This window comes from Solanum pennellii, chromosome 2 (assembly GCF_001406875.1).
Source record: "Solanum pennellii chromosome 2, SPENNV200".
Taxonomy (NCBI): Eukaryota; Viridiplantae; Streptophyta; class Magnoliopsida; order Solanales; family Solanaceae; genus Solanum; species Solanum pennellii.
In genome coordinates this window covers 33,078,101-33,101,636 of record NC_028638.1, presented here as the reverse complement: position 1 = coordinate 33,101,636, position 23,536 = coordinate 33,078,101, and the positions used below count along the sequence as shown (strand labels likewise).

General features: G+C 37.1%; 1 protein-coding gene across 2 annotated transcripts in view; it reads right to left on the bottom strand.

Annotated features, from left to right (window-relative positions):
* Positions 1–1,685: 1,685 nt before the first annotated feature.
* LOC107010954 (probable inactive ATP-dependent zinc metalloprotease FTSHI 5, chloroplastic) overlaps positions 1,686–23,536 on the bottom strand; it is a 41,959-nt gene continuing 20,108 nt past the window's right edge. Inside the window, exons 13-19 of one of the 2 annotated variants that reach the window (XM_015210227.2) lie at positions 14,160–14,279; positions 11,917–12,099; positions 11,747–11,821; positions 10,818–10,877; positions 5,815–5,922; positions 4,166–4,243; positions 1,686–2,168 (exon numbers count right to left, since the gene is read on the bottom strand). In XM_015210227.2, coding sequence (XP_015065713.1) covers positions 2,082–2,168; positions 4,166–4,243; positions 5,815–5,922; positions 10,818–10,877; positions 11,747–11,821; positions 11,917–12,099; positions 14,160–14,279 — 711 coding nt within the window. In that variant the 3' untranslated portion in view covers positions 1,686–2,081. The remainder of the gene's footprint in view (positions 2,169–4,165; positions 4,244–5,814; positions 5,923–10,817; positions 10,878–11,746; positions 11,822–11,916; positions 12,100–14,159; positions 14,280–23,536) is intronic. The other variant, XM_015210228.1, reaches the window with a different exon arrangement.

Genomic DNA, 23,536 nt, shown 5'->3' with positions numbered 1-23,536 from the left:
ATATTGTCTCTGAATCTGAACACTAAATTAGTAAAATAGTTTTTTTTTTCATATAAAGTAATATTTTGAACATTTTTACCGTAACAAGGTAATATGATTTATCTTTTAAGAACTCAACATCAAGTTACATCATTAATATGACTATTTTTTGCACTCAAATACTTTGAGAATCTAATATAATGCAATTTAAAATAGTTTATATAGAGTAGTAAATATATAGTTTAGGAAAATATTTTATTTTATTTTATTTTATTATAGAAATTTTTATTGTTATCGATCAAATAATTAATACTTTCTTATTTTTTAAAACCGTGCTAAATATTATATCATGTGAGTGCTTATCAATTCAAATATATTTATTAATTTAGAAAGTAAAAGAAGTATATTAAGTTAATATGAATAAAGGAAATTATAATGGCAAGCATGTAATTAATATTAATTAAATAAGAAAACAATTTTTATGAGTTGTCGTGATTTAGTTGAATTAAGATAGGAGTCTTATTTTTTAGTCTGAATATAAGGGTGTGTTACAAATCTGATTCATTCAGATATATCCACACCCATTAAGAGGCTTATAAGAAAATAAAACAAACGAACTTAATGAATTGAATCTGAATAATTAAGATCCAGTTCTTAAAAACAAACACACTTAATAAGGAATATCTGAATGATTAAGATTCAAACCCCATTAAGTGCAAACAAATGAGGCCTAACATAATGTAATATTGTTTTGTCGTATTTATGATAATATTTTTAAATTATAATTTATAATTTAATTTAATAATTATAAAAAAATATATTTTTTTAAAAAGTGGACTGGCCCGGCAAGCCTGTAACCCACGTACTTGTGGGCTGGGCCCACCATTTTCTGGCCCACACAAAAAATGGGCTAGCCCGGCCTGGCCCGTAAATTGTCAAAGCCTGTATGGGTTAGCCCGGATGGGGTGGGCTAGCCCATATTGACAACTCTATAGTTTACCTATCAGGTGATGTTGATTAATTAGTCAAAATTGTTGTGTCTTTATTTTGTTATTCTTTAATTTATCCTACACTTTAATATATGTAAGTGCATGTATTACTATAGAAAAAAAATGTTATATATGAGATTATATACTTTAGAGGTTTAATAAAAAATTCGAACTTATTAGTTTAATGTGGTGTTGCAATTGCATGAAAAACATTGATTTTAATAGTTTGTCATGTTACATTCAATATATATATATACTATTTTACTAATATTTATGTTAAATTCAAAAAAAAAAATGACTCAAGTTTAAATCAGACAAAAAATAATCTTCCCTTTCAAATTCATATAACTCATATTATTTTCTTAAAAGAAATTACTTGATGTGAAATACACGTGCGTTGCACGTATTTGAGAACTAGTAACATAAAAAGAAAGAGAACTACTAAGTAATGTCATGAATTTTGAGTGAATAAAGTTAGAAGCTCAACTCATTTGACTAATTCATATTCATCCATGATTTACCAATATCTTATTCATATTTTTATGGGTCAAATTTGGATATCAGCCCATATTTTACCCATGTGAAATATGACTCACCCAACCATTAACATGTGATCGAGTTGAGCGAATCACTAAAATATGGGCTCATTCTACGAGCACTAGTCATATCATAAGTTTGTTAAATCGATATACACGTTAAAAGTGAGGCAATTAAAAGTCTCATCAGAAAACCAATGATATTTTATGAGCTCAAGCAATTGTGTACAAAGCAAGACCAAAGAACTATTACTACTAATCTACAAAACTAGCGAAGATACAACCAAGAAAATATACAATTTCATCCAAAGATGAGAAGGAAAAATGAATGCAACCTCTTCTCAGCCTGAATCTACAACCTATAAATACTGGTAAATCCAGAACATACCCCTCTTCATTCTTCTCCAAATCTTCTTATCCCTCATGAAGAAGCAAAAGTAAACAGATAAATAAAATACAATGAAAAGAATTACATCTTCACATCAATAAATATGAATGTGCTAAGATGAACGAATCAGATGGGGGAACTGCAAGCATGAACTGATGGCCAGAAGGTGAAACATGACGCAACTTCTGTTTAATTTGCAGCTGTTAGAAACTCCATCGAAGATGCTTTTCCATTCTCTTGTAGGAATTTTTCTAGCACAGGCTGTACAGGTAAAAGCTGTATGTAAATTGGCATACAAAAAAGAGGGGTGGATATAAGCATGCATGTAGATGAAGGAGTTCCAAGTTGAAGTTTCTGATACATCTAATTGTGTATACGAAACAGTATTTCAAAAGGTGAAGCATTTTACTTATTACGGGCCGAGGTGTAAGCCTTGAAACATAGGGTGTAAGTCCCATGGATCTATAGGGTTTATACCTCATGAATCTTCAATTTTATAATTTTACTACAAAGGAAATTAGCAAATGTAAACTTTTCAGAAGTTCTACAAACAAATCACCAATAATAAAGAAAAATATTATAAATTATTTGAGAAAAGTAACTACAGAAAAAAAGATAATAACCGAGATAATCTTCAAAATGAAATAATCATTCATTTAATCATCGATCTCCACATCTACTAGTCCTTTGCACTCTCACCTAATATTTGCACTAATTATTGTTTATATATTTCAAAGAAGGATAAAAAGGCAAGAGCAATGAGAGAAAATGGATAAAGTTGCCTCAAAACATAGTGTCATGGAATACCTATCCTATCAATTTCACGCAAGATTATCTATAAACTATTTCTGAGAGTTTATTTATTTACATAATGTGGGAGAAGTCACTTTAACATGAAAACATGACAGCACAAAGTATAAATATCATTACACCAATGATAAAAACATGATTTATAGAAAGAAAAAAAATACTTTAAAAATAATAAAAATCAAATTAACGTCTGGGGTGTACGCTTCTACGCCCGGGGCATACACTTAAAATTCTAGGGTGTAAGCACTACGAATCTACACATTTCATTTACGCCCACCCCCGGGACTCGCCCCGAAAATGCCTTTGAAAACACTGATATCAAGCATAGAAAAGCTCTGTATGTTCAACTTTTTCACTGGTTGTAAGCTGAATTCTTGATCAGCTCACAGGTACCAGACAAATTGAGCCATGAGTTAAAGAGGCAGAAAACATATCCATTAACAGACCAAACAACTACAAAATCTTCAGCATGTTTCGGTGCACAATTGATGTGGCAAATCTCAACCTACATCCTTTCGCCTCGAAATTTGTGATGGAACTATTTAACGCTATTTTCTCATGCCTAACTCTACAGGTTCAGAGCTTATCATTGAGCACCAAATAATGTTTTGTTGGTGCTCAATATATGTCAACTAAGATTCTCCCAAGCTTCCGCAATTGGGGAAGAAAAAATTTACATGAACGTAAGATTACACCATCACTTTCTTACAAGCTAAAGATAAGTGATATACAGAAAAGGGAAGCAGTCATTGCCTAGTGTCAGGTTGAAGAAAGAATTGTTTTCTAGCATAATAATCCAAATTCAAGAAAGAACAAAATTCAGTTCGGATTAAAAGCCCTGGATGAACCAGTGAAAGATAATTACCAAACTCTAGAAGCCTTGCACAACAATTATTAAGAATAATTCTGGCATTATAGGCAGTAACTTTAGCTTAATGAGTAAAAGCTTTGTCTTTTCTTTTTAAGAAATTCCCCCAAAGGACTTGTGGAAATCCAGCAATATTTGTTCATGCAGATCAGAAATGTCTTGTAGCTCATTGTATATCACTATCTCTAATTGTGTCAACCTATGACTTAGGATCTTAAACTACTAGTGTTCCTTTATTTCAACTGTCCTCTAGATGTTATTTCACACCGAAACAAGCATCTGGATTGCTCTCCATACACTATAAGATATTTCTTCATTGAACTACTTCTCAGGGTTATTTAGTCCATTGATAGATTTTGTTAGAAGCTTGTCAGAAATTAACCTAGCATCATTCATTTTTTTCTTCGAGCACATCTAATGGCAACTTCTCCCATATTTATTTAGAAACTCTAACCAAGTCCAGGGTTCTCTTTCTGTTTGTGGTTAGGTCAGCCAAAGGCTAACTCAGTGCAACTGTTATCATCTAAGAAATTGAAGAGTAGATAGTAGAATAAACTTATACATCAGTTGTCCCCTGAGGATTGATGATCAATACCTCATTGTATGCTTTCGAAAGGAAGAATGGTTCTTTTTCATGCACCCCATCATTATCTGCAATAATTCTCTCCAGATCCTGCAAATTAAAAAAGAATAATGGCCATTAGGAAAACATAATTTAGAGATAGTCAGTAAACAGGAGACGAACACAAACTATGAGGTCATGTAACACGATATGTTGTAGGTAATTGGTATGGACACTCAAGACTGTCATTTTAAAAGACCAGTGGGATAATCCTATCAAGTGGATGATAACAACATAAAATCACAAGAAGATAATAAACGGGGAGAGAACACAAAATTATGAATAATGTATGAAGATATGTAGAGGGCTTGAGGGTTGGTATAGCATCACTAAGAAAGTCATAGTGAAAGGGCAAAGTAGTAATCCCACTCTCACATAGCCAATGAAAAATGGACAGGCTCTAGAACTCCTATTAAACAATTGAGGAAGTAGTTTATCAGTTAAATGCCTCAGTCTTGAAATATAGGTACTTTCCAAGAATTTATACACTACTGAATTTCAATGCAGCAGAAAATTGTTTGGGGAAGTTGCAATTTTCAATTTAGCCTTTTTGTTCAATTTATATTTTTGTATTATTGCCTCTTTCTGGTAACCATTCCGATGGAACCACTCCTTTTTTCAGTGATCGATCAGACCTTCCAGCAGCTTTGTCCTATTGTGTTATTCTTCTAATGACTTCTCCAGCAACTTTTTGGGTTGATGCTCCAGAAACATTTCCTTTACGCTATCCACTCATTCAAACTACACTAATTACATTACTATAACACTTTTGGTGACTCCAATTAATTCCCTTCTGTGTGTGCCTTTAGGGTTTAGGGGGTTCTTTAACTTTGCAATCACTAGCAATATTTTGGGGTAAAAAAATCAGTGTCATTTCTCTTTCCGCGATTGTTCTCTATTTCGTGAAACTATCTGGGCGACTCGTCAACAATTTTAAGCGGAAAATTTTAAGTTAGGAGAACTACTGAAATATTGTATATTTGTATAGAAACATTTGATTATTTTTTTTCAGAAAGGTAAAGTTTATTTGTGTGGAAACATTTTAGTGGTTACCAAATCAAAGCTAGCTAAGGATTTCTCTAGTATGTTGTTAACTACCAGTGTCAATAAGACTTTTCTCTTAGCTAAGGATTCCTCTAGTATGTTGTTAACTACCAGTGTCAATAAGACTCTTCTCTTCTCTTCTTCTATTTCCACAGATATTAATCCAGGAATTATTAGAAAATGAATCGAGTCTGGCTTTATTTAATCATTGGGGACTCACTTTGGTGTTGTCAACTTGTCATTGGCTGAGGGCAAAGCAAGATAACAAGAATTACAAAACCAAAACCAAAAAAAGACGTTCATACAAAATAGTATGCCAAAGGAATGCTATCCCAACCAAAAGTCTCAAACTGTTAAGAGGCTATGTTGCTCGGACTCTTTCAAAATGTGGAAGGTTGTGTGTCAGATCCTCCAAAAATAGTGTACTTTTGAAGGATCCGACACGGGCGAGGCATCATTTTGGAGAGTCCGAGCAACTTAGCCCAGAGACATCACAAAGAACATTTTGTCCAGGACGAATTTTCAGAATGCAGAATTAGTTTTTGCAATATCAAACACATACTTCTACATCAGCTTACCTTTCTTGTCAAGACTTCATACTTGAGCAGCTCCTCTACAATCTTCTCTAGCACTTGTCGATTTTTCTGAAGCATGCCTTTTGCTTTATCATAAGCCATATAGTACATCTGTACCAAATAATCAAGGCAGGATGATTAAAGGAAAATACTGCTCTATGATCTTACAAGCAAGCAACATCACTTTTTAAGTAACTCTACCAGAAGGTAATTCTGAATTTCATCAGTATACACTATACAGCATATTACATCAGGTTTTAATATTTCAACTATCTTACCAAGAGCAATAAGCTTTCAGAATACTGGTAGCAGTTGTTTTGCTTTAATTCTGGCTGTTAGACCAGCAATGCTTTGTTTTGTGTTGCAACCTGATAAGATCAATCCTTATTCATGCACATGTAATTCATGTACCTCCCATTCTGTTAGAATCTTGTAAGTATTCTAGGAATTTGTAAATATAGTATATACATCAGCTGGGATCAATAAGCTTGATTTACTTCCAGTAACTATGTATTTTTTTAATTTTATTTCGAAAATTGATAATTCTGTAGCTATGGATTTTAATTCTCTTCACTTTCTTAGAACATGTAAATTTAGCTATTTAAACCTCAATAGCTTGAGGGAATAATCAAGCACTGTTTTTCTCTCAGGAACTCTTGCTTGTTTCATTTTCACACGGTACCAGAGCCCTTGCGAGGTAGTCATTCTGCATCTTATCGGTGACACCAGGAAGAAGAAAAAACACCATCACCATGTCATTTCTCCAGCAAATGTCACTGCATCACTTCCCCTGAGGGTTGTACATCAACCGACGCCACTAAGGAGGTTAAAATCATCCGGCAACGAGATTCCAGAAAGCCCAGCCCCAGAGCCTCCACGCACGTGCACACACCGGGAAGTCTTTCAATATTTCTGAAGGGGTTACCTCAAGTGCAGGCACATGAGAGATCTTTCGACTACTTGTACTTTCTGACGAGAATCAATCACATGTGGGTTTCGCCTCTTCAAAGTTCACTCTACCTCGACCGACGCCACTAAGGAGGTTAAAATCATCCGGCAGCGAGATTCCAGAAAGCCCAGCCCCAGAGCCTCCACGCACGTGCACACACCGGGAAGTCTTTCAATATTTCTGAGGGGGTTACCTCAAGTGCAGGCACATGAGAGATCTTTCGACTACTTGTACTTTCTGACGAGAATCAATCACATGTGGGTTTCGCCTCTTCAAAGTTCACTCTACCTCGACCGACGCCACTAAGGAGGTTAAAATCATCCGGCAGCGAGATTCCAGAAAGCCCAGCCCCAGAGCCTCCACGCACGTGCACACACCGGGAAGTCTTTCAATATTTCTGAGGGGGTTACCTCAAGTGCAGGCACATGAGAGATCTTTCGACTACTTGTACTTTCTGACGAGAATCAATCACATGTGGGTTTCGCCTCTTCAAAGTTCAATCTACCTCGACCCATCCACTTACCGTGGCATTCTACCACTGGAGCTCTATTTCTAGAAGGTCAGTCCATTTTCCTGCGAGGTACACTGTTCTGGCAAGAAACTTTCTGGTTTTTAGTTACCTCATCCACTGTTCCCAGCACTTTGCGATCATAACTTGATAACATTTATTCCCATGAACTGATATTTTTGGAGTTGAAACTCCTTTGATTCATCGAAAACGTAGCTTGGATCAGATGCTTTTGGTTCTAAAACTATGGTTACAGTAACTCAAACCAAGTGCCATAAAATCATTGGTAGATACTCCCTCTGTCCCTAATTACTTGTCCACCTTTCCTTTCTTAGTTGTCTCTAATTACTTGTCCATCTTGACAAATCAAGATAGAAGAATTTATTTTTACCTATTATACCCTCAAATAATTACTTTTAAAAAGGTAGAACTTCTTGAAAGTCTTAATTTTTTGTATCATGCATGTCATAATTAATAGGGGTAAAATGGTAAACTCACTATGTCAATAAATATTTTCTTAATAAGTGTGTTCATTCAAAAGTGAACAAGTAATTAGGAACAGAGGAAGTACTAGATAACAATTAAGATGCAGAAGACAAGCCATTCAAGATCACCTAATCAAACAAACTATGGATATTGAAGAGAAGGTTCGAGGAGAAGGAGAAAAGATTGCTGCTCAATTGCGTAGCCTCTTATGAAAGTCAAAACAGAAAAGATTGCTGCTCAATTGTGTAGCCTCTCATGGAAGTCAAATGAGAAAAGATTGATGCTCAATTGTGTATATCCTTATGGAATTTTATTGATTCTAAATTGATGCCCCTGTTTCATCCATTCTAGACCAACTTTATACTTGGGAAAACGATCATGCTCTACACACAAATGACATCTCTCGCTATAGTTTTTTAAAACAGGAAACTTGTATGCATAAATAAACGGAACAGTACAAAGGATTTTACTGAAACCATATTTACAATTTATACTCTAAGGGAATAGATTTCTCCATCCGATATAACACCTAGAACATCAACTAAATCAACAGAATCCTCTGAACAAATCTGTTTACACCAAAAAAACAAAAAGCAGAAGGCAATTCCATTTGATCTTGTGCACTGGATTACTCAAATCTCCAAAACACCTTGAATTCCTTTGTTTTCAGATTATCCACCAAATGCTTGCAGGGATAATTCTCCATACGTTCCTGTCTTCTACCTGGACTCCTGCTTCCTCCCAACTATGTAGAACTTCAGTGATCTTACCAGGCATTATCCAAGAAATGCCTCTAAGACTAATGAAAAGTCTCCAAAGCTAAACTGTAATTTTGCAGTGTCGAAATAATTGATTCACGGTCTCTGCTTTCTCTACACAAAGAAAATATTTTGAGCATTGAGTTATATTTCTTCTTGCCAGAGCTATGTCCCTTCAATATGAGCAAATCAGCCCCCTCTTGAAGACCACTGAAGGATTCCAATGTGTAGTGAAATTCTGTCACCCTCTGTATCTCCCAATCATTTTGATTTCTTCTGAACCATCCATACTCTCTCCTTATTTCTGCCATGGTCTTCCGTTGACGCGCCACTAAGTTGACTATGTCAGGAAATCTTTCCTGATGACTACCATTCCCTAGCCAGTTGCCTTTCCAAAAAAGAGTTTTATTTCCATCATTCACTTTGATGAGTGAGTTGTCCTTCAAAAAAGTCCAGTGAGCCCTGATGGATCTCCGTAGGCTGACCCCATATGGGGCCTCCCATTTACCAGTATCTGAAGTGAGTAATTGTCCTTGTCGAGACTCACCCCTTTGTATAGCATAAATATTCTCTCCCCCTGTATTTTGAGATACTGACCTTTCTTCATGCACCGACTTTACTCCCATTGTTGTGATGTCTTTGCTTCCCCCAGCTACTTCAAGAACAACTGTGTCCAAAGAGGTTTGTGTCCTTGCATGCTCTGTTTATAAGAAGAGTGAATGTCTTGTTCTTCGAGGAAAGAATCAACTTTAAAACCTTCTTTGGACTCCGTTTGTATATCATTTAAAATATAAAGGCCCACTCAATCAGGCCAAATTACTCTATTTTTTGGCTTCTAGCTGGGCCCCAAAATAAAGCCCAATCTTGAGAAAACAGAATTTAACTCCTGAACTTGCAAGTCATGTGACTTTTACACTTGAAGCCCCAATTATATTACAAGTACACATCACGTGACACTCTCCTGCCAAAGCCTGATTATTAGGGATTTCCGGTACTTCTTTTGTCAGCAGAGTTTGATTGTGTCGGGTGGATATTAAGAGATGATGGAAAGACGGTCTGTAGGAACTCTAGCGACTTCTCTGGTTGTCGTCGATACCATTTCAAACCTGGGTTTTTCTCTCTACCCATATTGGTATGAAATATAGAACAACTCTTTCAATGATAACCTCATTGGGAACTTTCCGACCATTACCGTCAACTAAGATTCTACGCCATTTTAGATGGTTCTTGAGCTTCGTGGCTATCGAATGTTTTACAACTATCACTTTGTTGGAGGAAATAAAACATTGGCCCTAGATTGAAAACGAAATGACCACCAACAACAACTAAGCCTCGATCCCAAACAAGTTAGGATCGAATATGAATCCGCAATAATCATATTTCTTCATTTAATGCATCTTAGGGCAACATTGTACAAAATACACTTGTAAAACCAAATAACCAACTGGCATAACCAAATGATCAACTGACAAAAATATTCAACAAGTCACTCACCAGATTAACTACATAAGCAACAAGCTTTCTACATACAACAGGCATGCACCCAACCAAGGAAGAGTGCTGTGAGTGTACCGGGTTAAACTTATATCTAAATAAATAGGGATAATGCACAAGTACCCCCTCAACCTATGCCCGAAATCTCAGAGACACACTTATACTATACTAAGGTCCTATTACCCCCCTGAACTTATTTTATTTATAATTTTCTACCCCTTTTCAGCCTACGTGGTACTATCTTGTGGGCCCAATGTTGGTTGACTTTTTTTTCCAAGCTAGTGCCACGTAGACCGAAAAGGGGTAGAAAGTTACTTATAAAATAAGTTCAGGGAGGTAATGGAACCTTAGTATAGTATAAGTGTGTCTCTGGAATTTCGGACATAGGTTTGGGGGGTAATTGTGCATTTTCCCAAATAAATACGCAAATACAATATTCTGACATTGAGTGTCCTACATATAAATTTATTCAAATACCTGAACTTAACCTTTGTCTTCACGCATTCTCCAAACCTTTTCTTTTATTTCTTATCAAAAATGTTAAGAAACCTCCTGATAACACGCCCAAGCACACTAAGACTACTATATGTACAGTTCAGATAAAGTCAAGCCAGATGGTGGGAGCTATAAGAGGCCAAAATGACAGTTCTTCAACAACCTTACTCTTACAAAGATTAAGTACCATTTGTGGCCCACAGTACCATTTAAGCAAGAAAATTTTGTACATAGAATCCTCATAGAACAAGAAAATAATGTTCTCAGATCATCAATCAAAAGGACCACAGAGTATTACTCATAAGCAACTTCATACCTTCTCCACTTTTGCAGCCATCTCATATTCAAAATGGTTTCCCATACTCAAAGTCGTGACCTATTCAGATCAGCAACATGGAAAAGAAGACGATAAGACAAAAATATATCAATGAAAAAAAGCAAATTAGTTGTGCACCAAGATATACAATGGGCAGTCAGTACTTTATGTTTGGCAAATGTTTGTACCAGCACACATATTTATAAGAACAAGTGTTAAACGACATTGGGTTCTTATTTCCATGTGGAAACTTTTTTAGGCAAGATACTTTCATGGAAGAGATGTGGTTCAGTCATTAAAATAGAGGTGAATGATTTTCTAGTTTGGTTCCACCCCTAACTGTTTGCGGCCAAGGTCATCATAGCAAAGAACTTGATGTGGTTTACAAGTCACCACAAGGTGACTTGTAAAATATCATTAATATGTCTAGGGGAAGAGAAATGGTTCACAAAAACTATGACATATCTATAGCTATAGTGAAGATAAAAAGAAGCAGTATTAACAAAAACAAAAATTGCAATAAAGCTCTAAGGTCTATTGGGGCTTTAACCGCAAACAAAGTGTGGCTTTAATGAAAAAAGATGCAAATGGAAAAACAACACAAATATATATGTTTATTGCAAGAATAATTATAAGCATGAATGACAAATATATGAACCAAAGACATTGAAAAAAGAAATCCGATAAAGTAAAATATCAATTGTTTAGTGTTGCCTCTTCAAAGGAGGCTCATCGGCAAGGAAACATATGCCTTAGAACCTTGATGATGACACTGAAGAACACATTACGCGAGGCAAAGCGCTCAACACGTTTTGAGCCTCGCTTCATGGCTTAAGGGTGCTTTAAGCGCACCTTTGACAACAATGAAGAGGGGAAATATGTTGAACGAAATAAAACATCATGCGGACGGGGAAAATAAAGGTAAATACCGAATTGCCATGATGGTAAATTGTAGGACTATCATCAGGGCCCCAACCATACTGAATCACCATCCTTGTAGCTATCTGTCACAAAATACAATAAATTATTAGGTCCCAGTATCCACAGCAGAAAACATGAGAGAATTCTAGTTCAAGAGGGCCAGAAGAGTCTGTACAACCTCTTCAGCCTGCTTCAGCTCTGAAGAAGAAAGAATGTTTTCTTCCCCAAATGGAAGCAATAGCTGGGCTGCAACATAAGAACCAAAGCAAAAAACTAGTCTCTTCTCCAGATATGATCTTGATTCAACATTCCCGCTGATAGAATCATTTTTAGCTTTGGTGATCTTTGTACACCCAATTCCCTGAAATCAGCAGGAACTTTGTAAAAGTCAAAATCTTCCAGGACACACCAAGCACACAATTCAAATGAGGCAATATTACATGGACTTAGGTATGAGTGTTAATTGTATGCACCCCAGGCAATATTACATGGACTTAGGTATGAGTGTTAATTGTATGCAACCTACCCTACAAGACACCAAAAGTATAGGGTAGAATCCCTAAGGAGTTAGTGGGAGCGTCAACTTACAACTCACCCAACCTTATGGAAGACTGCTCAAACCACAGGAGCAGAAAAGAAGATTTATTACTTGAAAAGCTGCAGGAGGATAATGAGAATAAATCAACCCTCGGAGAGGGTTTCAGTACTGAATATGCTCTCACAAGGGTAAGAAAATGTACATAAACGCTACGTTCACAATTTACATTCATACCTTTTTAGTTCATTAATTTATCACAACTCTCACTGCGTAAAGCTTCTCATTACAGGTAAAATGGGTAAAATAAAGAATTTAAAGTTAAATTGTTCCCAAATATAGAAATGGTCATTTTCTTGCAACAGACCTATAAGGAAAGTGTCACATAAGTTAAAGCAGATGGAGTAATAAAAAGGAAAGTGTGACAGAAAATGGGGCAGAAGGACATTGATCCTCTTACAATCCAAGTGGTGCTTGACATTGTTAGAATGTCACAGATATCCTAGAATATTCTAGGATCTTGTAAATACAGCATAGCTTGATTTATGAACTTCAAAATGCTCCCAGTATCCTTTCCCGAGGTTCAAATCTAAGGTCCCTTCTGGGCCTCTAGAGTCCATATACTGGTGACATTCGATCACCGGAATCCACCATTTCTTCCCTTATCTTCAGCAACATTTTCCTTTCTTTCAGTCATGGGAGACGACATCTTTTACTTTGTGGTAGGTTTATCGTACAACATAACAAGGAAGGTGTCTAGAGCAGAGACATGGTACGATTGGGTTGAAATAGGTTGCAATATGATGACAAGGGCGAGCTTCAGCCAGAAGACAATGTAATGGACAGTTCATGTGTCATGAGGTGGAAGTTTCATGACCATTTCTTAGCACTTTTGTTGAAGGACTTCGACAAATTTGGTCGATACATTAGCATCACTAATATGCAAGGTAAGAGGAAAGCAGTAATAATCAAATTCCTGAGTGGATAATCAATTCAGGATTGTTTGGATATTGCATCCACACTAATGAACTTCATAAATGTCATGGCAAAAGAGGACAGTTACATTAGCACATCGAAATACAGAAGAAGGGTCGTTATATGCAGAAACTGTCAGTAACAATAAATGGACTACAAGAGAAATAAATGTTGCTAGATCCAATTCCATTCTCAAAGTAAAATGAAATTGTTTAGTATCTTTACTGTTTTGGTGTAAACAATAATGTTTAGTGGATGTAGATCAAATTGTACAGTTCATAGGAAATTTGTAATTATCGTGATGAATTTTGAAGGTGACCAGCATATCATAATGCTGAAGAATACAAACTTACAAATTCTCAAAAAAAAATGTCTGTAAGCATCACAAACCACCACTCCACACCCAACACCGTCAGTCACCACCATCACCACCAACCATTCGAGCAATCAAACTACCGCCATCACCATCAGCAACTACCGGCAACCACCTCTAACAACCTAACCACCTCCACCACAATGATGCAGTCCTGTCGGACAATTACTACCACCAACAACCACCACCTTAAACCTAATATGTTGTGGATATAATATCGAGAAAAAATTATAATTACTAACTTTTTGATAAAAATAAATTATAAACACTTAATATTGAGAAGACATGGTCTTTCTTATTCAGTATTTAGTATTCAGATCTAAAAAACATCTTTATATTTAAATGTATATTCAGAAACAGACATCTTAATCTTGTTAAAAAGAACATCAGCTTAGTGGGACTCTTACTCTGTAGAACCATCACCTTCTCTCATTAGATTAATAACATTGGTTCAATAAGTTTCTCTAGCATTCTCTTTTAAAGTATAATCACACTTATCATAACAAACAGCTTCTAATGAAAAAACAGAATACAGTACCTCCCAAGAGAAAGGCTCAAGCCACAGATTATCCACAACATCAAAGTTTGGTAAAAGAAGAGCAATTAAACTCCGACCTGCAGCCCAAACAGCATGTGGAAATTTTGTTTCCATTGTCCACTACAAAATGATTAAACGAACAATTAATTCATGTTGAGTCACACATGAGGAGACAATAATGATGTTTTCAGTATAGGCAGTTTTAATTGACTATTAGATAAAGATAACTCTGCTTTAGAGATTCTAGAGCTAGTTAATCTTTAGTTAACAAAGTTGTTGAACTACTAACAACGAGACTGAAGATTTCACTTGAACTCCCTGGCACTTGAAATCCTTTAACTGATGAGAAGCAAATTCTTTTTTTTTGAAACTGGATGAGAAGCAAATTCTTAAGTTTTTCTATTTAGTATTATCCACTGCAAAATGCCTAAGGAATTCATCAACAAGTCATGCCAAGCAGTGTTTGTGTTATGGTCCCCTGATATGGATTTGGTTATGGGGTGCTGAAATATTATATCTGATGTTTTCTTCCTACGACCTATTGTGTTGGTTTGTTAAGAAAGAACCTGCTGAATTTGAAATACTCAAAAACTTGGCTAATTTTCTGCTTATATTTCCTGAGACACACAGATATATAAATACAACACTTATAAAATAACTACCCCCTAGAAACTAGGACATGACTTCCTAACTTAACTGGAATGAAAAATTGCACTATTACAGGAAATTAACTACTAATAAAGAGAAATTACTGCTGCAACTGTAAGATAACTAAGAGTGGTAACATTACTCTCCTCCTTCAAATCGCTCTTGTCCTTAACCGCTAAGTGCGGAAATAAGCATTTTCCTCCTTCCCAGCAAACTCTTCCTCGTCGTCTTTAAAGTTAATCCAGAGTTATTTCTTGCATCGATGACCTCGGGTGAATGGTTCATCACAATTGAAACAGAGTCCCCTAAGTCGTCTTTCCTCCATTTCAGATTTGGTTAGTTTCTTCACAATCTGGCATGTTGTTGAGGTGATAAATTTGTTGCCTTGGATTTGCAAGCATCTAACGATTGCTAAGAAACGGATTGTTCCTTGTGTTCATGAAGTCGGGATAAACACATCGTCGTAGCCAAATCAGAAGGACTATGCAACTCAACCTCAATTGCTATATAATTAGCAAGACCGCTGATATGAACTTCATTTTTTTGTGATTGAGTGAGTGTACCGCCCGCGAAATTAACTGCTCAAACTTTTCTGGGTAATTTGTCACTGACCCGATCTGGCATTACTTAGCCAATTCTCCCAATTTCTGACTTCTGATTGGTGGCCCGAATCGAAGGTAACATTGACATTTGAATTCATCCCAAGATGGTTGAGCATATCTATATCTAGTTGAAGAAACCAAAGTTGTGCATTGCCTTCTAAATGAAAAGAAGCAAGTCCAACCTTTTCTTCTTCTAGAGTTTGTTGGTGTCGAAAGAAGTGTTCACATCTATTCAACCATCCCAAAGGGTCCTCTTGGCCATTAAATCGTGGGAAATCCAATTTTCTATGTTGAGGAATGATGAAACTTCCTCCTACTTCTAATCCTGACCCTCTTGCCACCTTATTTTTTCCCTTCCAACCACTATTCTTACTTGTATTTTCATTTGAATCACAATCAACCTTAGAATTCTCTAACTCCTTTGTGAGTGCATCCAAACGAGCATTTATTGCTTCGTGGCCAAATTGGTTGCACGTTCTTCTTGAAACAAGTTCACCAATTGTGCTAGTTGATGTTGAATTTGGTCTCTCATAACTCCCATCTCTGATACCAAGTTGTTATGGTCCCTGATATGGATTTGGTTATGGGGCGCTACAATATTATATATGATGTTTTCTTCCTACGACCTATGTTGTTGGTTGAGAAGTTGAAGTACCCAAAAACTTGGCTAATTTTCTGCTTATATTTCGTGAGACACACAGATAGTATAAACACAACACTTGTAAAATAACTACCCCTAGAAACTAGGACATGACTTCCTAACTTAACTCGAACGAAAAACTGCACTATTACAAAAAAATTACTACTAAAAAAAAAATTGTGGTAACTATTAGATAACTAAAGAGTGATAACAGTTCGACAATCTTTTTTTGATAGTCAAAATTTTATTGATTAAAAGATGCTCCCAAGACTACTCCCAATACTCCCCTCTCTCCTACTTCATAGGAGAGAGAAAACTCTCTTTCCGACAACTCCTTGCCGAAAACGTCCTTTCTTTCTATTCTGAACTCCCACATTCTATGGTAGCTTTTTCACGAAACTCTCTTTTTTTCATTATTTTCTTCTTTCACTAGGAGAGCTCTTCCTCTCTTGATCTTTGATGGAGGAAAACAGGATATATTTCAACGCAGGCTTCAAGTCTTTCGATATCACAAGATGGACAGTGGGGAGAGACATTTGGTTTGAATGGGTTGAGAGAAGTCGCAAACTAATGAGAAGGTCTTCCATGAGTGCGAAAATCATGAAATGGCTATGCACAGTCCTCAAGGAAGCATCCAAGGATAGAGAAAAAGGAATCAGAAGATGGAAGTACAAAGAAAAATTCACTGAGACTTTCAGCACTAGGAAAGTGAATGAGTATAGTAGATTCTTGAGCATTTTAACTCTTACTGGTCGAGAAAGAGTAGTTATACTAGTTCCAGAGTTAGTTATAGATGTTGGGTGGGATGAGATAGCCTCTAAGATAGAGAGGTTCATTCAATGCTCTCACCAACTGAAGAATGCAGTACAACCCAAACTTTTTAAGAAGGACCTCTCTTATGCCATAGCAGCTGGGCAAAGCAAATGGAGATCAAACACTTCGGGTGAGACGAAGATCTCGTACAGTGAAGGAAACCTTCAAGTTACAGATACACCAAGAGCAAGATACACTGGACTTTTCAAGAGGTGCATTGTGGGTTCTTTTGATGAGGGAGAAACACAACTTCCCTCTTTATCAGACATCAGGAGATGGATAGGAGATGGCTTGCAGTCTCTGGGAAAGGAGTGTTTGGGATCAACATTTACGAGATGGCCAACAATATGTTCCTCTTCGAATTTCCAAACAGGCACATGGCAGAACAAATCGTACAGAAGGAGTGGAGGTGAAAGAAGATCAAATTTAATCTTCAATGGTTGAACTCGGTAGTAGGATGTGAAGATTCCAATAAAAAAGCCAAATCCACTTGGATTAGAGCTTTAGGAGTACCTCTACAACTCTGGTCATAAAGAATCTTCACAGAAATTGGAAATCTTTGCAGATGATGGGTCGAAACTGAGGAGGAGACGGGTTTGAAGAACCATTTGAAGTGGGCAACAATTAAAATCCGTGGAGATGGAAAAAACTGCCCGAGCGAGATTTCGATTAAGAGAGACTGGATAAAAAATTTTATCCCAATTTGCGTAGAGAGGAAAGTTCGATTCCAAATCTTGACGTCGGCGGTAGAAGAAAATCATCAGCTAGTCATGCCGGAGTTGGGAGAGTGTAGCAAAGAAACTGGAGGTTTGCCACTGCCATTGTCTTTGGACCAACAGGTAATAGAGCTGTCTCCTACACAGAAAGGACAAAACTTTTTGAAAAAGACAGAAGTTGCGCAGATGGAGCACATGGGGCTCCCAGCATCTGGAGTCTTTTTAAATGAGACCCCACACTCATGTGCTAAGGAAGTGGGACCCAAGTCTGTTTGAGAAACTTTTTGGGCTGGGACAATACTAAAAAGAAGATTGGGCCTGACAGAGCAATATCATTTTAAATGACTTATCAGGCCCAAGTGAGGTAGCCTTTATTGATCCTTTATGCTTTGAAATAGAGGACCATGCTCCAGTTCTTAAGAGCACTCTTCTACAACTTGATACTACAACAAAGGAAGGGCATGCAGAAAATGGGAACTCAATTATAAATACAGGAGATGCTTCGAATCCCCCCAAAACGATAGTGATGGAGGTTAGCAGTGTTAAACCAGATTTATTTCTGGAAATTCAGAAGGGTCAAAATAACACAGCAAGCATGCAAACTGACAAATAAATTGAGGAGTGGGTAGTGGAGGATGCGTATCGCATACAAAATGACATGAGATCAGCAGTACAAAAAGAGGAGACATCTATGTGGGTAAGACAAAATCTTATCAAGCTGGGAAAAATGTTTGGTGTGGATTTTCAAGGACATGAGGAGGAACCTCTGGAGCTACTTATGCAAATAGACAGTTGCAGACAAGCTAGGAAGATGGAAAGTGATTCTATTAGCAAAAGGCCTAGGTACAAGGGGGTTCAGGAATTGAAAAGGCTGACTTCTTTTGATATTAATTTCAAATGTGAGGGGAAGAGTGAGAGGGGGAAAGAGGACAAAGTTTTACAATGAATGTAAAACTTGTGTCCTGGAATGTTAGGGGACTAAATAGTGGGGATAAGAGGAGATTTGTGAAGAGTTTAATCTCCAACTGGAAGGCTGACATTGTATGTCTACAAAGTTAGTGGGGGAGATCCATGATATAATAAAAGAGATTTGGGGTGGTAGATGGGTTAAATCTGTTTGTTTACAAGCAAGTGGTACTGGGGGGGGGGGCATTTTGATGTTATGGGACAGTAGATCATGGAAAGGGGAAGTGCTGGAAATAAGTTCCTACACCTTCACCTGCAAGTTTGAGACAGTGTTTCGGGATTTCAATTGCCACATAACAATGGTCTATGCTCCTAATGGCAGAGTTGAGAGAGAGCATGTGTGGGAGGAAATAGGTGTTGTTAGAAGTCTTTTTGAGGGACCTAGGGCAGTGTGTGGAGATTTCAACATCATAAGATATCCATCAGAAAAGAGAAATTGCAAAAGGAGAACTCTAGGTATGATAGAGTTCTCTGATTTTATTGAAGATATGGACTTGGTGGACTTACAATTGGTAGGGGGTAACTACACTTGATTTAAAGGGGACAATAACAACGTTGCTTCTAGAATTGATAGGATTTTAATTTCCAAGAAGTGGGCTGCCAACTTTAGCAGAATTCAACAAGTGGTGTTGCAGAGATTGTGCTCAGATCTCAGTCCCATTGCTCTACAATGTGGAGCTTGGGAGCAAAACAAAGCCTATCTTTCAAGTTTGATAATTGATGGCTCAACACGGAGGGTTTTGAGGAAAAAATTAAAGAATGGTGGGAGTCTTTGTATTCACTGGTAAGCCTGATTATGTCCTTGGGTGTAAGCTCAAGGCTGGCAAATTGAAGGAGTGGAGTAGAACCAGCTTGGGCAATCTAGTGTTACAAAAGGTCCAAATCCTAAATCAGTTAGCTTGCTGGATGCGGTAATGGAAAATAGAGTCCTGTCAGAAGAAGAATCTGCAATGAAGGCATCTTTGATTATGAACTATGAAGAACATCTTAAAAATGAAGAGATAGCACGGAGACAAAGATCAAGAACTTTGTGGCTGAAAGAGGGCGACAAAAATACCAAGTATTTCCACAAAGTGGCCAATGCACACAAAAGATGCAACAACATTGATCAACTGATAATTCAAGATGAAACAGTGAAGGATCCAGAGAGAATTGAAGGGGAGATCATTGGTTTTTATCAGAAGCTTTATTCAGAAACCTCGTATAGAAGACCTTCCAGCAACCTAATCAACTGTCCAATGGTCACTGAAGCTGAAAACGAACTGCTACAAAGGGAGTTTGAGGAGCAAGAAGTACTAGCATGTCTGAAGATGTGTGCCATGGACAAAGCTCCTGGTCCAAATGGTTACACAATGGGGTTTTTTATCAAGTATTGGGATGTAGTGAAGAAGGATATCATTGATACCTTTAAGAATTTCCATTCTCACGATATCTTTGAGAAGAACTTTAATGCCACCTACATTGCTTTGATCCCAAAGAAGAATGGTGCCAAGGAACTAAGAGATTTTAGGCCCATCAGCCTCATCGGAAGTGTATATAAGTTGTTATCCAAAGTGTTGACTGAAAGGCAGAAGAAAGTGGTTGACAAGCTAGTGGATGCTCAACAGATGGCATTCATCAAAAATCGACAAATAATGGACGCCATTCTAATTGCAAATGAAGTAGTAGATTCAAGAACTACCCAAGGAAAGGCAGGAATTTTGTGCAAACTGGACATAGAAAAGGCATATGACCATGTGAACTGGAAGTTTTTGTTGAAGATGTTTGCATGTATGGGTTTCGGAAGGAGGTGGATTCAGTGGATCAAGTATTGCATCTCTACTGTCAGATTCTCAGTCCTTATAAATGGTGCACCAGAAGGTTTTTTCACTGCTCAAAGGGGTCTGAGGCGGGGAGTCCCCTATCTCCTTTCCTATTTATCATTGTTATGGAGGGCCTAAATAACATGATAAAGGTGGCTAGAGAGAAAGAATGCATCAAGGGTTTTGAGGTAGCCACAGCTCAAACCTCATATCAAATGGCAACATGGAAGTCACTCATTTACAGTATGCAGATGAAACCTTAATATTTTATGATGCTAATGAGGGACAACTTTTGGTTTTAAGATCAATTTTGGTGTTGTTTGAAGAAGTCTCAGGTTTGCATATCAACTGGAGAAAGAGTCAGTTGTATTCTATTAATAATGTTTCTAATATGGAGGAACTGTCATGGATTTTGGGAGGGGAAGTAGGTTCTTTGCCTACCATTTATCTGGGCATGCCCTTAGGAGCCAAATCAAAGGCTTTGAACATCTGGAACCCAGTGATTGAGAAGTGTGAGAAAAAGCTTACCAGATGAAGATCTCAATATATCTCCTTGGGAGGCAGAGTCACTCTTATTAATTCAGTTTTAGATGCCTTACCAACTTACATGATGTCCATCTTCCCTATTCCTAACAGGGTGATACAAAGACTTAACAAAATTAGGAGGGATTTCTAATGGAAAGGGACAGAGGAAAATAATTCCACTGTCAAACATTTAGTCAAGTGGAACAAGGTTCTCTGGGGGAAGAAACATGGGGGTCTTGGAGTAAGGAATTTGAAAAAGCAGAGCAAAGCCCTTAGACTAAAGTGGTCATGGAGGTATTCTCAAGAGCCTCAACCATACTGGGGGGAAGTCATTCAAGCAAAATATGCAGAAGAGAACAAGTGGATGACAAAGGAGGTACTTACACCATATGGGGTAAGCCTATGGAAGTCCATCAGAATCTTGTGGCTCTCTTGAAGATCAATACGAGCATCAGGGTAGGAAATGGCATCAAGACTTCATTTTGGGAGGATAAATGGTTGGCAACTTTAGCTTAAAGAGTATCTTTCCACATATGTGTGACTTGGCAGTGAATAAACAAGTGAGTGTAGCTGAGGTTTGGACACAGCATGGATGGAATTTCCAGTTCAGAAGGAATTTCAATGACTGGGAAATCGAGACTGTGACTGATTTTATTGGTAGGTTGGAAGCTTTTACAGGAATCAAGATGGACAACAACCTTCTCTTTGGCCTTGGAAGAGATTTGGAAACCTTAAGTCACTATCAAGGTGTCATGTTTCACCTGGCTTCTGGCAAGACAAGCAATTTTAACACATGAAAATCTCAAGAAAAGGAAGTTAAGTTCTCCATGTGTTCTAGATGCTATTTATGTGGGGAAGAGGTTGAGACAGTCAATCATCTATTTCTCTAGTGCAGAATAACATCCCAGCTATGGAGGATTTTCATTAGTCTCAGGGGTTTTGCTTGGGCTATGCCTAACAGAATCACACATCTTTTATACAGTTGGGGAGAAGTATGGGTGGGAGCTGCATATAGAGATAGATGGAGGATTGTCCCAGACTGTATTTGGTGGACTGTTTGGAAAGAAAGAAATGCTAGATGTTTTGAGAGCAAGAATAGTGATCTCCAAAAGATCAAACTAAATTGTATCAGGCTTTTTTGTTTCTGGTGCAAGCAAATGTATTTAGAGGACACTCAATCCATTATAGATATCCTAGGTTCCTGTTAGGATTCAGATTCAGTTTTCTTACTTTTTGACAAGCTGTAAATATGGTTTGGTGCAACCCAAGCACTGGTTTCAATGAATATATACAATGTTACCTTCTCAAAAAAAAAAATTATTGATGTTCTGGATAAACCCTGGTTTACAAAGAAAATAGAGGACCTAGAGAAAACCTGAATATCTTCTGTATAGATGGAGGAGAAGTGGGATTTAAAATGCATAGTTTTTAGTCTCTCAACTTGTTATAGTGTCATTATGATTGGCCAAATAGAGGCAAAAAGACTTTATTGGTGTTTGAAGGAAAACAAAATTCTGCACTTCTTAACGAGATAACTAATATTTAAACATATTTTGGAGCACAGATGATATTCCATCAAATAGAGATGATTCACTAGCTTTTACAGAGCTTCGATTAAATCACCTGCGAAAAAGAGTCTTTTTTTAAAACAAACTGGTAACTTTAAAAAAGAGCGTTTTGGGGTGTTCATAGATCAATAAGACAATATCATGTGTATCATAAAGAGCAGAAATTGACAATCTTGTAATATAAGGGTTGAGGGTTCTCAAAGCCACACGTATCAGCACAGGAAACTCAGTTGAATCACTTTTTGGATAGTGCTGGCTGTAGTAAAACAGCTGCTCATGTTGGAAGTGAATGGAGTGGCAACCAAGGGGGCAGCACTGGGAAAATAGCCCCACATGAACTCATGCATTGGAATTAAGGAGCAAGTGGAAGACTTCTCCCTCCACCTTTCAAAAGTTTGCTCTAGATTTCCTTGTTTATTCCAATTTTCATTGATTTCCCATTATACTGCGACCTTGTACAGTTGATTCACTAAAATTTATGCATATGTTTGTTGTTAGAGGCTTTTCTACTTGTTACATTCAAATCATCAGCTTACGTGATTAGAAGGAAGGAAACTGGGAACCCTACAAAAACAATTCCACATAGTAACAGAAAAAGTTGTGCTATTTTGATCGAGGGAAGTTTTCATTTTTGTTTCATTTCCTAGTACATCAAGAGGAACAACCATTCCTCAAACAAAAAATATATCATCTAAATGCTACTCCCTCCGTTTAATTTGTTTAACCGACTTCTCTTTTAGTCTATTCCAACAAGAATGACCCTTTCCTTTGTTAGCAACTCTTTAATTTCAACTTTCGAAATGGCATTTTAATACCACAAGCAGGGGCGGAGCTACAGCCTAGTAAGGTTGGTCAGGTGAACACCCTTCGTCGGAAAATTATACGTCATATGTAAGTAAAATACTGTCTAATATATGTAAATTGAATACATTGAACACCCTTATGCACAATATAAGTTGGTGGTCTGGCAGGAAGCACGCAAGTGCAGAGCTCAGAGATCCCTGGTTCGATCCCCATTGCTGTATTTTTTTAAACACAATATTTTCCTGTGCTAATTTAGGTCTTTAATTTGAGGTGGTGATTCGATCCTCATTAGC